We start from the raw sequence: 15,866 nt of genomic DNA, 5'->3' as shown, positions 1-15,866 counted from the left end.
CGTAGTGGTATCTGCCAGTAAGAAAAAATAAATCAGCGTAACCATGGGATGCAGCAAGAAGAATATTGTGCCAGGAAAGAAAACATTTTTTAAGAATGAATTACTCATTCACTTTCTAGTGGATACAGAAAAAACTGCAGAAGACTCAAAGGATATCATGGCAGTGTAATAGGTTGATATCTTAAACTTGTGGAAAAGCCTTCAATTCTGTTTTAACATATGAGAAGGTGGGGTGACTGACTTCATGACTAGCATTAAGAAAATATCACGTGTTGGGAAACTGTTTCTGCCTTGATGATTTTATACACACAAGAGATGAAAAATGAGGCACATGCTTACATATATTGGGAATGAGATAGGACTGGCATTGTCACAAGGGTACACAAATACTGAAAGTGACTGATAGAGGAACGGTCCCCATCGGTTATGACCTCAGGTGAGACCAGGAGGCCTGTGTTTTAGCAAAGCCTGGGCAGTTGGGATGAAGGGCTCCTAAGATTCCATGACACGCCCAGGTTCTAATTCAGTTATTGCAACAGCAGACCGTTACCTGGGACACTGGCCACTAGCTCCCACACTCTTGTGAGAGTCTGAGCTACAGGCAGCGCCTTCAGCTCTCAGCTCAAGCATTGCGAACCTTGTTTTTGCGGTTAAGGACCCTAAAGTGCTGTGAGGGGGGATCAAGTTTTTCTCAACAGTAAGTTAAGAATTTGAGTTACTGACATCCCCTAGTCCTGATTAAACCTATTTGATTTCCAGTTTTTAACCCATCATGTGTTTGGGTTTCTTCTCCCCAGTCCCTGGCTCTACCTGTGGTGCCCCAAATATCAGCATGGTGCCATCCAGCAGGACGTGTTCCGGGAACACCACAGAGGCGAACTTTCCAGACACCCTCGAATATTCCTACTCCCATCAGGAAGAGACCAAACCGAATATCAGAGACAGCAAAAATAGACTTCTTATGACCCAGGTGGCCTACTTCCTGAACTACCAGCTGAAGACATACAGTAAGTTGTATAGATTTACCACCAGGAAAGTGATGAATGGTGTCCTGTCTTGTCTCGAGAAACTAACCTTTCTCTTCATCAAAATTAGTTTCATCCTTCCCATACTTGTAGAAAATAGCATGGGTATTTTAACATTTAGTTGAAGATGGAAGACAGTGGTGAAAGTATTTAGCAGCTTTTCCATGTCTGCAGTAAGGTGGGTGTGGGACTAGGGTTGAAATCCCAGGTATTGATTTCTGACACAGGCACAGAACCATCTGTTTTTTTTCAGCAAAAGGCTAAATCGTGTTTACAGGAATCCTCTCTGTACCGTATAAGATCCTACAGACAAGTAACATTTGGTCTGTTGGTCTAAATGTCTGAGGCTATTAAACTTCCGTTTGGTTCTGGTTTATGCTGACGCCGAGTAGGCAAAGCTGTGTTCTGGGGACACTGGGGGAAACAGGGTGATAGCACACAGTACCCACTGTGGGGAACTTGAAGGGGACCCTGCTCCTACTAGAACCTGTGGTATCTGTAAGTGGCACCATCAAGAGCAGAGAGTACCCTGGTACTGGTGCCTCAACTCCTCATTAGCTGGCGTCCCCGGTGGGCACCACCACACCTGGCTAATTTTTGTATATTTAGTAGAGGCGAGGTTTCACCATGTTGGCCAGGCTGGTCTTGAACTCCTGAGGTCAAGTGATCTGCCCTCTCGGGCCTCCTAAAGTGCTCGGATTCCAGGCGTGAACAGATTCTTTTTTCAGTAAAGGTTATTAGAATTCATCCGTCGGTCCAATCTCCTATAAAAATTTCTCTCAGAATTCATTGACAATGATATACGATTGGATAAATCAGTATTGCAGCAACACTTCTGGAAAGTATTTAGGGCAATTTTTGAAGATTTTGGGGAAAAAGTTTTAATTTTTTGCATTAACTTAGGTCAGAGGATACGTGATTAAGATCTAGCAGATGAGGGAGATTTTGTCCCATGGATCTGAAAAGCAGGCTCATCTACTTCTAGGGCAACTTAGTCTAGGGCCCGTTAGAACATTCTTGTCACAATACCACATGCTTAAATTGAGAATATTTTAAGTCCTTGTGCTATGAGTGGACACTGATTTGGTCTTGTGTGAAGTATGATTTGCTTAATGTGACCTGCTCTTCTGAATTTGTCTACAGGAGATCGGAAAGATAATGATGAAGAACAGAAATGCAGAGACAGGAAAAATAAACTTCTTATGAGTCAAGTGGGCTACTACCTGGGCTGCCGGCTGAAGACGGAAGGTAAGTTCTTTAGGTTCACTGTCACGAAAGTGATGAACAATGTCCAGTCCTGTCTTGTCTATGAGAAACGATACATTCTCTTCTTCCAAGTTAATTTCATCTTTCCCATACTTCTAGGAAAATATCAGTGGGTAATGTAACATTTTGTTAAAGATGGAAGACAGAGGCCAAAGTATTTAGCAACTTTTCCACGCCTGCAGTAAGGCGCGTGTGGGCCTAGTGTTAATATCCCAGCTATTGATTCCTGACACAGGCACAGAGCCAGCTGTTTTTCTCAGCAAGAGGCTAAATCATGTTTACAGGAATCCTCTCTAGCATATAAGATCCTGCAGAACTCAAAAGCAAGATAAAGGTAGAAGTGTTTATTTCCTGGTTTCAAGGTGACTGTGTAGCTAAGGCAAGTTGACTTTAAGGAGATCAAGAGTGGAGATGAGAAGAGTAAAAGCGGGGAAACGACATCTTCAAATCAATAGGCAAGGCTGTCAGTGACATCCCTCAGTCCCGATTAAACCAATTTGATGTCACCAGTTCCTAATCCATCATGTGTTTGGGTTTCTTCTCCCCAGTCCCTGGCTTTCTGTGTTCTGCCCCAAACATCAGCAAGGTTGCATCTGGCAGGCCTCCTTCCAGAACAAATACAGAGGTGAATGTTCCAGAAGGCATTGATAAATCCTGCTCCTTACAGGAAGATAGCAAACTGAATATTGGAGTCAGCAAAAATAGACTTCTTATGAGTCACGTGGACTACTCCCTGAACTACCAGCTGAAAACATGCAGTAAGTTGTATAGGTTGGCTACCATGAAAGTGATGAATGATGTCCTGCCTTGTCTGGAGAAACTAACCGTTCTCTTGATCAAAATTAATTTCTTCCTTCACATACTTGTAGAAAATAGCAATGGGTATTTTAACATTTAGTTGAAATGGAAGACAGATGCCAAAATATTTAGCAACATTTCCATATCTGCAGTAAGGTGGGTGTGGGACTGGGGTTACAATCACAGCTATTGATTCCTGACCCAGGCACAGAACCACCTGTTTTTCTCAGCAAGGGACTAAATCCATGTTTACAGGAATCCTCTCTGTACCATATAAGATCCTACAGACAAGTAGCATCTAGTCTGCTGGTGTAAATGTCTGAGGCTACTGAACTTCCATGCAGTTCCAGTTTCTGCTAAATGCCCAGTAGGCAAAGCTGTGTTCTGGGGACCCTGGGGGAAACATGGTGATAGCAGGCTGTATCCACTGTGAGGAGCTTAAAGGGGACCCTACTCCTAATAGAATCTGTGGTATCTGTAAGTGGCACCATCAATAGCAGGGAGTACTCTGGTACTGGTGCCTCAGCCTGCCAATTAGATGGGATCCCCACTGGGCACCACCACACCTGTCTAATTTTTGTATTTTATGTAGAGGCAAGGTTTCACCATGTTGGCCAGGCTGGCCTTGAACTCCTGAGGTCAGGTGATCTGCGTGCGTAGGCCTCCTAAGTTGCTTGGATTCCAGGTGTGAGCAACCATGCTGGCTCCACAGATTCTTACGTAAAGGTTGTTAGAATTCATTCGTTGGTCCAGTCTCCTATATAGATTTCTCTAACCATTCCTTGACCATGATATATGATGAGATACTTAGTATCGCAGCAACCCTTCTGGAAAGTCGTTAGGGCAATTTTTGAAGATTTGGGGGAAAAAGTTTTAATTGTTTACACTGATGTAGGTCAGAGGACACATGACTAATATCTACCAGATGAGAGAGATTTTATCCCGTGAGTCTGAAAAGCAGGCTCATCTACTTCGGAGGCGACTTAATCTAGGGCCAAATAGAACATTCCAGTCAGAGTATCATATTCTTACACTGAGAATATTTTATGTTCTTGTGCTGTGACTGGACACTGATTTGGTCTTGTGTGAAGTGTGACTTGCTCAATGTGACCTGCCCTTCTGAATTTGTTTACAGAAGATCAGAAAGATCATCAGGAGGAACAGAAATACGGAGACAGCAAAAATAAACTTCTTATGCGTCAAGCGGCCTACTACCCGGGCTGCCAGCTGAAGACGCAAGGTAAGTTCTGTAGGTTCACTATCATGAAAGTGCTGAATGATATTCTGTCTTTTCTCTGAGAAACTGAACACTCTCTTCATCAGAATTCATTAAATTTTTCCCATACGTCTAGGCAAATATAAATGGGTACCTTAACATTTTGTTAAAAATGGATGAGAGAGGCCAAAGTATGTAGCACCTTTTCCACGTCTGCAGTAAGGCAGGTGTGGGGCTGAGGGTAAAACCTCAGCTGTTGATTTCTGACACAGGCGCAGAACCACCTGTTTTTCTCAGCAAGAGTCTAAATCATGTTTACAGGAATCCTCTCTGTATCACCTAAGATCGTGCAGACAAGTACCATCAAGTCTGTTGGTCTAAATGACCGAGGCTACTGAACCTCCATTCGGTTCCGGTTTCTGCTGAGGCCCAGTAGGCAATGCAGTGTTCTGGGGACACTGGGGTTAACACGGTGATGGCACACAGTACCCACTGTGAGGAGCTTGAAGAAGACCCTGCTCCTAATAGAATCTGTGGTATCTGTAAGCAGCACCGTCAAGAGCAGGGAGTAGCCTTGTATTCGTGACTCAGCCTGTTAGTTAGCTGGGATCCCCGGTGGACACCAACACACTTGGCTAGTTTTTGTATTTTTAGTAGAGGCTGGGTTTCACCATGTTGGCCAGGCAGGTCTTGAACTCCTGAGGTCAAGGGATCTACCTTCCTGAACCTCCTAAATTGCTCCGATTCCAGGCGTGACTCAATGTGCTGGCTCCACAGATTCTTTTTTATGTAAAGGTTGTTAGAATTTATCCGTCAGTCCAGTCTCCTCTATAAATTTCTCTAACCATTTGTTGACCATCTGTGAAGAGATAACTCAGTATTGCCTCAATGCTTCTGGAAAGTAGTGAGGGCAATTTTTGAAGATTTTGGGGAAGAAGTTTTAACTGTTTGCGCTGACTCAGGTGAGAGGATAAGTGATTAAGATCTCGCAGATGAGGGAGATTTTGTCCCGTGGATCTGAAAAGCAGGCTTATCTACATCTAGGGCGACTTAACCTAGGGACCAGTAGAACATTCCCATCAGAATATCACATTCTTAAACGGAGAATATTTTTGGTCCTTGTGCTATGAGCGGACACTGATTTGGTCTTGTGTGAAGTGCAATTTGCTTACTGTGACCTGCTCTTCTGAATTTGCTTGCAGAAGATCGGAAATTTCACGAGGAGGAACAGAAATATGGAGATAGCAAAAATAAACTTAAGTGTGAAGTGGCCTGCTACCGGGGCGGCAGGCTGAAGACGGAAAGTAAGTTCCATAGGTTCACCATCACCAAAGTGCTGAACGATGTTCTGTATTTCCTCTGAGAAACTAGAGGCTCTCTTCATCAGAATTAATTTCATTTTTACCATACGTCTAGGAAAATATCAATGGGTACCTTAACACTTTGTTAAAGGTGGACGAGCGAGGCCAAAATATGTAGCACCTTCTCCACATCTGCAATAAGGCGGGTGTGGGACTGAGGGTAAAGTCTCAGCTGTTGACTTCTGACACAGGCGCAGAACCACCTGTTTTTCTCAGCAAGAGTCTAAATAATCTTTACAGGAATCCTCTTTGTACCACATAAGATCCTGCAGACAAGTAGCATCTAGTCTGTTGTTCTAAATGTCTGAGCCTGCTGAACTTCCTTCCACTTTCTGCTGAGCAGCAGTAGGGAAAGCAGTGTTCTGGGGACACTGGGGTAAACACGGTGATAGCACACAGTACCCGCTGTAGGGAGCTTAAAGAGGACTCTGCTCCTTACACAACCTGTGGTATCCGTAAGTGGCACCATCAAGAGCAGGGAGTAGCCTTGTATTCGTGACTCAGCCTGGTAGTTAGCTGGGATCCCCGGTGGACACCATCACACTTGGCTGGTTTTTGTATTTTTAGTAGAGACTGGGTTTCACCATGTTGGCCAGGCTGGTCTTGAACTCCTGAGGTCAAGTGATCTACCTTCCTGGGCCTCCTAAATTGCTCCGATTCCAGGCATGACTCACTGTGCTGGCTCCACAGATTCTTTTTCATGTAAAGGTCGTTAGAATTCCTCCATCGGTCTCCTCTATAAATTTCCCTAACCATTTGTTGACCATCATATGTGATGAGATAAATCAGTATTGCCTAAATGCTTCTGGAAAGTGGTGAGGGCAATTTTTGAAGATTTTGGGGAAGAAGTTTTAATTGTTTGCGCTGACCTAGGTGAGAGGATAAGTGATTAAGATCTACCAGATGAGGGAGATTTTGTCCCATGGATCTGAAAAGCAGGCTCACGTACTTCTAGGGCGACTTAACCTAGGGACAAGTAGAACATTCCCGTCAGAGTATCACATTCTTAAACGGAGAATATTTTTGGTCCTTGTGCTATGAGCGGACACTGATTTGGTCTTGTGTGAAGTGCGATTTGCTTAATGTGACCTGCTCTTCTGAACTTGTTTACAGAAGATGGGAAATGTCACGAGGAGGAACAGAAATACGGAGACAGCCAAAATAAACTTATTAAGTGTGAAGTGGCCTGCTACATGGGCTGCAGGCTGAAGACGGAAAGTAAGTTCCATAGGTTCACCATCACCAAAGTGCTGAACGATGTTCTGTGTTTTCTCTGAGAAACTAGAGGCTCCTTCATCAGAATTAATTTCATTTTTACCATACGTCTAGGAAGATATCAATGGGTACCTTAACACTTTGTTAAAGGTGGACGAGCGAGGCCAAAATATGTAGCACCTTCTCCACATCTGCAATAAGGCGGGTGTGGGACTGAGGGTAAAGTCTCAGCTGTTAACTTCTGACACAGGTGCAGAACCACCTGTTTTTCTCAGCAAGAGTCTAAATCATGCTTACAGGAATCCTCTTTGTACCACATAAGATCCTGCAGACAAGTAGCATCTAGTCTGTTGGTCTAAATGTCTGAGGCTGCTGAACTTCCATTCAGTGCCACTTTCTGCTGAGCAGCTGTAGGCAAAGCAGTGTTCTGGGGACACTGGGGTAAACACGGTGATAGCACACAGTACCCGCTGTACGGAGCTTAAAGAGGACTCTGCTCCTTACACAACCTGTGGTATCCATAAGTGGCACCATCAAGATCAGGGAGTAGCCTTGTATTCGTGACTCAGCCTGTTAGTTAGCTGGGATCCCCGGTGGACACCAACACACTTGGCTAGTTTTTGTATTTTTAGTAGAGGCTGGGTTTCACCATGTTGGCCAGGCTGGTCTTGAACTCCTGAGGTCAAGGGATCTGCCCTCCTGGGCCTCCTGAAGTGCTGGAATTCCAGGCATGAGCCACCATGCCGGCTCCACAGATTCTTTTTTCAGTAAAGGTTGTTAGAATTCATCCATTGGTCCAGTCTCCTATATAAATTTCTCTAACCATTCATTGACCATGACACATGATGAGGTAAATCAATATTGCAGCAATACTTCTGGAAAGTAGTCAGGGCAATTTTTGGAAGTTTTTCGGGAAAGCATTTTAAATTTTGCACCAACTTAGGTCAGAGGATATGATTAAGATCTACCAGAAGAGGGAAATTTTGTCCCATGGATCTGAAAAGCAGGCTCATCTACTTCTAGGGCAACTTAGTCTAGGGCCTGTTGGAACAATCCAGTCAGAATACCACATTCTTACACTGAGAATATTTTAAGTCCTTGTGCTATGAGTGGACACTGATTTGGTCTTGTGTGAAGTGTGATTTGCTTCATGTGACTTGCTCTTCTGAATTTATTTACAGAAGATCAGAAAGATAACGATGAAGAAAAGAAATGCAGAGACAGCAAAAATAGACTTCTTAGGAGTCAGGTGGACTACTCCCTGAACTACCAGCTGAAAACGTGCAGTAAGTTGTATAGGTTGGCTACCATGAAAGTGATGAATGATGTCCTGCCTTGTCTCGAGAAACTAACCGTTCTCTTGATCAAAATTAATTTCATCCTTCACATACTTGTAGAAAATAGCAATGGGTATTTTAACATTTAGTTAAAATGGAAGAGAGACGCCAAAATATTTAGCAACATTGCCACATCTGCAGTAAGGTGGGTGTGGGACTGGGGTTACAATCACAGCTGTTGATTCCTGACCCAGGCACAGAACCACCTGTTTTTCTCAGCAAGAATCTAAATCATGTTTATAAGAATCCTCTCTGTACCCCCTAAGATCGTGCAGACAAGTAGCATCTAGTCTGTTGTTCTAAATGTCTGAGGCTGCTCAGCTTCCGTTCGGTTCCGGTTCCTGCTGAGGCTCAGTAGGGAAAGCTCTGTTCTGGGGAAATGCGATGCTAGCACACTATACCCGCTGTGGGGAGCTTAAAGAGGACTTTACTCCTTACATAACCGGTGGTATCTGTAAGTGGCTCCATCAAGAGCAGGGATTACTCTGGTTAGAGGGACGTCCTGCTTTCTGTGCAGAGGCTCTCGTTGGTAAAGGACCATGGCACCCACGACTTGGTGGAGGCAGCAGTGCATAGAGGAGGGACCCTGGGCCAGTCTCCTGAGCTCCATCCAAGTTGCTTCATTTGTTTGTTACTCAGTTTTGTCATCTGTTCATAGGATACTATAATAATGCCTACCTCTGTCAATTGCTGCAGTGAATTAGATGGCCTGTTTATTGTAACTGTCCCAGGACAGTTGTTCCCACAGAGTAAGCACTGTCTATTAGTTCTTCATTCTACTGTGTCTAGCATAAGAGAAACTTTATTGGTCTTTGCGTGTATTTCCTTTATGGCCTTATGAGAGACTCCAGACCTCCATAATTCTGCAATGACTGTTTTATCAGTGGTGTTTTCTTCCACTAAACATATGTGGCCATGACATGACTAGGACTTTCTGAATGAGAACACAGATGGGAAACCCATGGGGTTGGAGGTCACAGTATTGCAAATGTCCCTCCCGTGATGGATTGTGTCTTTGGAACAAGAGGCAGCATCTGTCCAGTTGTAAAGGGCAGGAAGGAAGCTGTGACAGGAGGGCGGTTGTTGGAGTGGAAAGAGCTCTGGGCTAAGAATGAAGGTTCCCAGGCTGTGTCTTCAGCAGTGTTCCTAGGAGCTGTCAGTGAACAATTGATTTCTCCTTCCTGACTTTCTCTGTCTCCATCTGCAAAGGCAGGTAAATTTCTCTCTCTCCATCTGCAAAGGCAGACATCTTGCAGTGTCTGAAGCATTCAAATGTGTGAACACTTATGACCGCTTATCAGAGTGAGATAAATCCCCTCTCTGTGTGGTGTTGGAGAAAGCACTTGATGTGTGGGCATTTGGTGGTCGGAAGTGGTTCAGACTGGAGCACTCCCCGTGGAGAGAATGTCCCTGAATAACATAGCAGAAGTCACTTGGAGGGCCTGTGAAGTCACCTGATGTGCAGAGGATTGTGGGACAAGTTTGTTTATCCTGTCCTAAGAGAAAGAAATAGGTTGTAAATGTGAACAGTGACAGGACGCCAAGCCTGTCCCTGGGAATCAGATGTGTGTCAGGATGGCGGAGACAGCTGCCCAAGTCCAGAGAGAGGCTGCACAAGCCTCCAGTGATGTGGAGAGCAGAAGGTCTTTTCAACATTTGGCCTGATTTTGACGGTGAGCCTCCTGATCAGAAATGCATTGCCTGGTGGATCAGGAAACCATGCCAGGGCATTTTGTTAAAGAGAAAACATGGGAGCTTTCTGTAGAACAGGGACCCATGCCCAGATGTTCATGTCCCTGTGCACATTGGGCTGACTGTCCTTGCAGAGTGTGAAATGGGAAACATCTGAATGAACACATCTGTACTTGCAGAAAACGACAAAGATGAGGATGAAGATGTTCATGTTGCAGAGGCTGAGAAAATAGAGGAATCACGTGTCCCCAGGTAACACTGAATAATCAGGAGCAAGTAATGGGTGGTGAAGTATGGAAAAGATCTAGAAGCACACCCTCTCTGGCGTCTCCCATGGGCCAAAAGCCTGCATTCCTTTGGCCACAATATGTTCAGTTCAACCCAACTTAGACACAGGATGTGGCAGCTCTTATGGTTCTTTGTATGTGCTGAACACCGTGTCTGAATTATACAGGGATAACTGAGTCTCTTTTCTTCTCGGCTCCTTTCTGCCCAGTGTAGTGAATACCGACTGCTGTCTTTCTCTCTGGTTCCCATGGCAGCCATGCTGTGTTGCAGAGAGGAGGATTGCCTGTTTCCTCTCAAAGGGGACCTCCCATTTGCCTTCTGGGACCACTCACTTATTCCTCCTGTGGAAACCAGCTAGGACTCCCTGGGGTCCAATCCCTCTTTCTTTAATCTTCTGTCATCTCTATCCCATCTGGCTCATCAGGGAGGTGCAGAAGGTTGAAGTCAAGAAAGTCCCTGAGGACTCGTTGGAGGAATGTGTCATCGCTCGTTCAAATAGCTGTGGCCCTACTGACTCCAGCCAGCCTCACGGAGACACCAATGAAATCCCATTTGAGGAAGACAACGTCGACTCTGCACTGGTTGTAGAGAGTGAATCATCTCATGACGTAGTGGAGGATGCTCTGATCATTCTTTCAGGTGACCTCTACATTCCTTGTTTTTGATACCTCTGTCTAGGCTGAGGAAGATCCACTCTGAAGACAGGCTGTATACACACAAATCGGTTTGAATAAAAACCTATCATGGGTTATTAAACACAGATACCAGGGAATTTTTATCTCATCCTCAGCTCATGCCATGCGTTTGTCTCCGAGGCCCAAGTATCAAGTTACCAGACCCCAGGCCAGTGTGACAAACTCATGGTCACCTGAGTGCAGGAGGTGTACAGGAGGTGTCTGTCAGGTCTCCTAGCTTTGATTCGGTATCTCTCATGTGATTATGTCATCTGTCCCTGAACAATGTCCATGGAGTTTCTATTTATTTTTAAGGAAACTGGGAGCCTCGCGTATTTGTTTGGAGAGATTGTTCCCCAGGTTTCACTGCTCTGAGCTTCAGTCTTGATCTCTTTTAAGTCAGCTTGCTTAGCTGCATAGCCACCTTGAAACCAGGATGAAAACATTTCCTCTTTACCTTGCTGATATGTTTCCATAAAGCAAGTCTCAGCCCTGGCTCTCCACCCCATCCATGCAATGGCTGATCTGATGTTTCTTCGTAGCATCACGTATCGTTTGTTGTTGCTGTTGAGATGGAGTCTCCTTTTGTCACCCAGGCTGGAGTGCAGTGGCACCATCTTGGCTTACTGCAGTCTCCACTTCCCAGACTCTAGTGATTCTCCTGCCTCTGCCTCCTGAGTAGCTGCGACCATAGGTGCCCCCCACCACACCTAGCTAATTTCTGTATTTTTAGTAGAGACGAGGTTTCACCATATTGGCCAGGCTGGTCCTTTGAAATCACAGATTTTGTTGTTGTTGTTGGAGTCTCCCTCTGTTATTCAGGCTGGAGTTCAGTTGCACAATCTCAGCTCACTGCAACCTCCGCCTCCTGGGTTCAGATGATTCTGCTGCCTCAGCCTCCCGAGTAGCTGAGACTGCAGGCGTGTGCCACCATGCCCAGCTAATTTCTTTGTATTTTTGGTAGAGACAGGCTTTCACTGTGTTAGCCAGGATGGTCCCCATCTCCTGACCTCGTGAAGTGCTCACCTCAGCCTTTGAGAGTGCTGAGATTACAGGCGTGAGCCACCATGCCCGGCCCACAGATTCTTTTTTGTTTGTTTTTGTTTTGTCTTTTTTTATGCAGGCTCCCTAGAGACTGTCAAAAATTGTCAATGCCGACGTTATTGCATGTCATCACGGCAGGGTATTGGGACAAGTTTTCAATTAGCAATAATCTCATCTCAGATAAAACTCCTTGGCTACGATACTGGCACTGAGCAAAGCCCACAGATTCTTTTTAAAGCAAATGTTGTTAGAATTTACATATCAGTCCAGTTTCATGTATAGATGCCTCTATCCATTCAGTGACCTTGGTACCCGGTGAGATAAGTCAGTATTGCAGCAACATTCCCAGAAAATAGTTTGACTCATATTTGGAAATTTTTCTAGGAAAAAATTTGGTTTAACTTTGCATAGACTCAGGCAGAGAATATTGCATCATGGTCTTCCCGTAGAGGCAGATTTTGGCCTGTGTGTCTGGAAAGCAGGCTCATCTGCTTACCAGGCTTCATCTAGGGCACCCTGGAATAGTCCTGTCAGAATTTGTATTCTTGCCCCGAGAACATTTCTGTGCTTGTGCTGTGACTCAACACTGATTTGGTCATATGTGAAATGTGATTTGCTTAATGTGACCTGTGTCTCTGAATTTATTTACAGAAAGTCAAAGTGATGATGAGGAAGAGGAAGAAAAAGGGCCAGTGCCCCCCAGGTAATGCTGTGGAGTTGTGGGCTGTTAGTTTAATAGTGACACCGGGAGACTGTAGATCCGGGGAAAACGAGGAAGTGATGACTAGAACTCTTTGTTCCATTCACCCAGCTACAGATTGTCCTTATTGACGATGTTGTGGGTGATTTGTGGCACTTGTATAGGTTTTAATTTCTTACTCCTCCCAAGATGGGAACCTGCAATGAGATGAGCCAGGTGAACTCAGCAAACAGGGATTTCCTGGTTTTGCCTGTTGTCCCCACTGTGTTTAAACCCAGGGAGAGACGCATGTATGCTTTCTGTCCATTTGTTGTGAGCATGTTTGCTAGGATTTGTGAAGAGAAGAGATTCAAAACATGGACATATTATATCAAAATCCTGGAAAAAGGAGGCCCTTCATACACAAGATCTGGGTGTCTGAAATGCCTCAAGAGCTCCGTTCACTTGAATGCCGCATGTAAAATTCAACACAACTTACGCGAGGCAGTTGAAGCCCCGTGTTAGTTCTCGTGCTGCAGGTCGTGATGATAGTTTACAGGGAGCGTCTGGGTGGCTGCAATGGCTCATCTGTGGCAAATGCACTGAGCACATGCTGCTCATTTGTGCTCTGTCCCCAGGGTAGTCACCCTCCACCCTGCATTTAGAAGGGATAGTTTTTTTTCTCTTGAAGGAAAAATGCCTTTGCCTTCTGTGACCATTCCATTCTGACTTCCATCAGATCAGCTGGGAGGAGACTTTGTTGTCTAATCTCTGTTGGTTTAATGTTCTGTCATCCCTGTCCTGCCTGGCTCATCAGGAATCTGCAGGAGTCTGTGGAGGAGGAAGCCCCCCAAGAGTCCTGGGATGAAGGTTATTTGACTCTCTCAATTCCTCCTGGCACATCGGCCTTCAGTGAGTCTTACAGGAGCAACTTGCACTCATTAGAGGAGCAGCAAGTCGACTTGGCTGTTGACATAGGCAGTGAGTACTCCATTGTGAAGTTGATAAAGCTCCAATTTGTGTCCCAGATAGACCCCATAGTCTTTGTGCCTTGCTCCGCTGGCCAGGCTGAGAGTTGTCATCACTGTGGGCTGAACCTATCCATCAATGTAGATTTCAATCACTCTGGATTCCAGTCTGAAGCATGGGCATGCGGGGGGTCAGTGAGCTTTGCTCTCTCTCTAGTCTCAGTCCATGCCCGTCGCACCATGGGCCGACTGTCAGGACATTGAAACCCAAGTCAAGTGTTGCAAACTCAACACCAAGCTATACAGCGCATGTCCACGAGTTGTCTGTCAATCTGAATTAAATGTCTCTTGCCAGCTACCACGTTCCTCATGAGTTTTGCTCCCCATGCATGTCTGCGAGGTTCTTTCCCGTTTGTACAAACTTGGCATAACTGTTTGTACAAACTTGGGATAAAGGGATAATGGTCTACCAGAATAGGGACGTTTCACCATTGGTTCTGAGACACAAACCAAGGAATCTCTATCATGATTGGCCTTGAGACCTCCTGAAGTCTCTCTCTCACATTATCCTGTTCTCATGCTGAGGAGCCTGAGGTCCCTGTGCAGGGATTAGACAGTGGACTGTTATGGGTGTAGGATAATGGCTTATTTTGTCTGTCCCCATCTGAATTTATTGCAGAGATTAAAAAGGACCAAGAAGAGGAAGAAGACCAAGGCCCACTGTGCCCCAGGTAACTTTGAGCAATTGTGAACAGCTAATTTTGTGGTGTCGTATTTTCCCTGACTTATTCTTTGGTTTTTCCTCCTATTTTAGGCTCAGCATGGAGCTGGTGGAAGCAGAAGAGCCTGAAGTCTGGTACTCACTGGTATATTATATTCAACGTATAAGCTTATCCAGAGTTTTATTACACATGCCAGGATTACACATATGCCATTTTTTTATTTGTAGAAGAGCATGTTGGCTTGACTTTGGACATGGACAATAGGTTTCTTACTATGACGGTGACAAGACATTTTATTGTTCATTAATCGTCCCTGGCTGTGTTAATTGTTATATTTACATGTCTACACTGGAAATTTTCTGTTTTTACTGTATCTTTGCTTTTGCTAGTTTCTGTTGTTGAACAAAAAAAATTCCCTGCCTGCATTTCAGTTTTTGCCAAAGTTAATTTTAATCTATACAATGAAAATTTTTTTGTCTTTAAGATAAGACCATCAGCACATAAGGCCACAGCAAAACAGATTTTGCTAATTTTTAAGCCTTTGTTAATTTCTGGCTGACGAGAGAGGTCGTTTACTTAATTAGCTGCTACTATCTATTTAAGTGAGCAGCCAGAGAAATGTCTATCAGACTAAGGATATGCAGAGCCCAGGCCATTCTCTTTGAGTCTTTTAAACTATTTCAGAAGAGAAGAGAATAGGCAGATTCCACATATGTGGACAGGAAGGAGAATACACCGAAAGACACGAACAACCGTTTCCCAAAACAGAATAGAAAATCCATGAAAATTCATAAAATATTTTCTCATGAAATGTAATCTCTCTAAACTTAGCCATTATATGAAAGTCAATTCTTAATATACCACACTACATTGACTGTTGACATTCATAAGAATTCATTTCCATGTTTGTTATTTGAAAAAGCAAAAGGACTAATCCTTTTTTTTCTTTGCCGTGATCTTTTTAAGATTGAGGTTTTGTTTTGAAAATAAAACCAAAGATTTTAAAGATTGAAAATTGACATTAAAATTTATCTTCTCCAAGTAATGATGTTTAACTCAGGCTGTCTTATTCCTGTTTGTAGTATAACTGTCAAGTGATCATTTAACCATTCTTTACATGTTTCAAATTACTGGGAACAAACCACGTTCCAGGGTGTATCTTCTTTTGTTTCTTTTTTTTTTATTCTTTTACTTTAAGTTCTGGGGTACATGTACAGATCTTGCAGGATTGTTACACAGGTACACACATGCCATTTTGGTTTGCTGCCTCCACCGCCCGTCACCTACATTAGGTATTTCTCCTAATGCTATCCCTCCTCAATCTCCCCACCCCCTGCTAGCCCTCCTCTAGCTCCCCCACCCCCTGACAGGCCCCAGCGTGTGATGTTCCCCTCCCTGTGTCCCTGTGTTCTCATTGTTCAGCACCCACTGATGAGTGAGAACATGCGACGTTTGCTTTTCTGTTCCTGTGTCAGTCTGCTGAGAATGATGGTTTCCATTTTCATCCATGTCCCTGTAAAGGACATGAACTCATCCTTTTTATGGCTGCATAGTATTCCATGGTGTGTATGTGCCACATTT

The 15,866-nt window shown here is 44.3% G+C and overlaps 1 protein-coding gene and 1 non-coding gene across 7 annotated transcripts in view; one reads left to right on the top strand and one right to left on the bottom strand.

The window, feature by feature from the left end:
• The window catches only part of LOC135272644 (putative neuroblastoma breakpoint family member 8), a 38,029-nt gene extending 22,703 nt beyond the window's left edge, over positions 1–15,326 (top strand). For 5 of the 6 annotated variants that reach the window (XM_064371113.1, XM_064371112.1, XM_064371115.1 and 2 more), the window contains 13 exons: positions 798–1,007; positions 2,169–2,273; positions 2,840–3,049; positions 4,225–4,329; positions 5,508–5,609; positions 6,780–6,884; positions 8,063–8,167; positions 10,090–10,162; positions 10,623–10,837; positions 12,568–12,619; positions 13,413–13,576; positions 14,243–14,294; positions 14,378–15,326. In XM_064371113.1, coding sequence (XP_064227183.1) covers positions 798–1,007; positions 2,169–2,273; positions 2,840–3,049; positions 4,225–4,329; positions 5,508–5,609; positions 6,780–6,884; positions 8,063–8,167; positions 10,090–10,162; positions 10,623–10,837; positions 12,568–12,619; positions 13,413–13,576; positions 14,243–14,294; positions 14,378–14,549 — 1,670 coding nt within the window. In that variant the 3' untranslated portion in view covers positions 14,550–15,326. The remainder of the gene's footprint in view (positions 1–797; positions 1,008–2,168; positions 2,274–2,839; positions 3,050–4,224; positions 4,330–5,507; positions 5,610–6,779; positions 6,885–8,062; positions 8,168–10,089; positions 10,163–10,622; positions 10,838–12,567; positions 12,620–13,412; positions 13,577–14,242; positions 14,295–14,377) is intronic. The other variant, XM_064371117.1, reaches the window with a different exon arrangement.
• On the bottom strand, positions 11,996–12,136 carry LOC135272652 (U4 spliceosomal RNA). The gene has a single exon (XR_010340657.1). It is a non-coding gene; the product is annotated as a U4 spliceosomal RNA (small nuclear RNA).
• Positions 15,327–15,866: the final 540 nt, after the last annotated feature.

Source organism: Aotus nancymaae, unplaced genomic scaffold (genome assembly GCF_030222135.1).
Source record: "Aotus nancymaae isolate 86718 unplaced genomic scaffold, 86718_ANA_hifiasm-v0.15.2.pri h1tg000121l, whole genome shotgun sequence".
Lineage (NCBI taxonomy): Eukaryota > Metazoa > Chordata > Mammalia > Primates > Aotidae > Aotus > Aotus nancymaae.
This window is presented reverse-complemented; position numbering and strand designations above follow the sequence as displayed.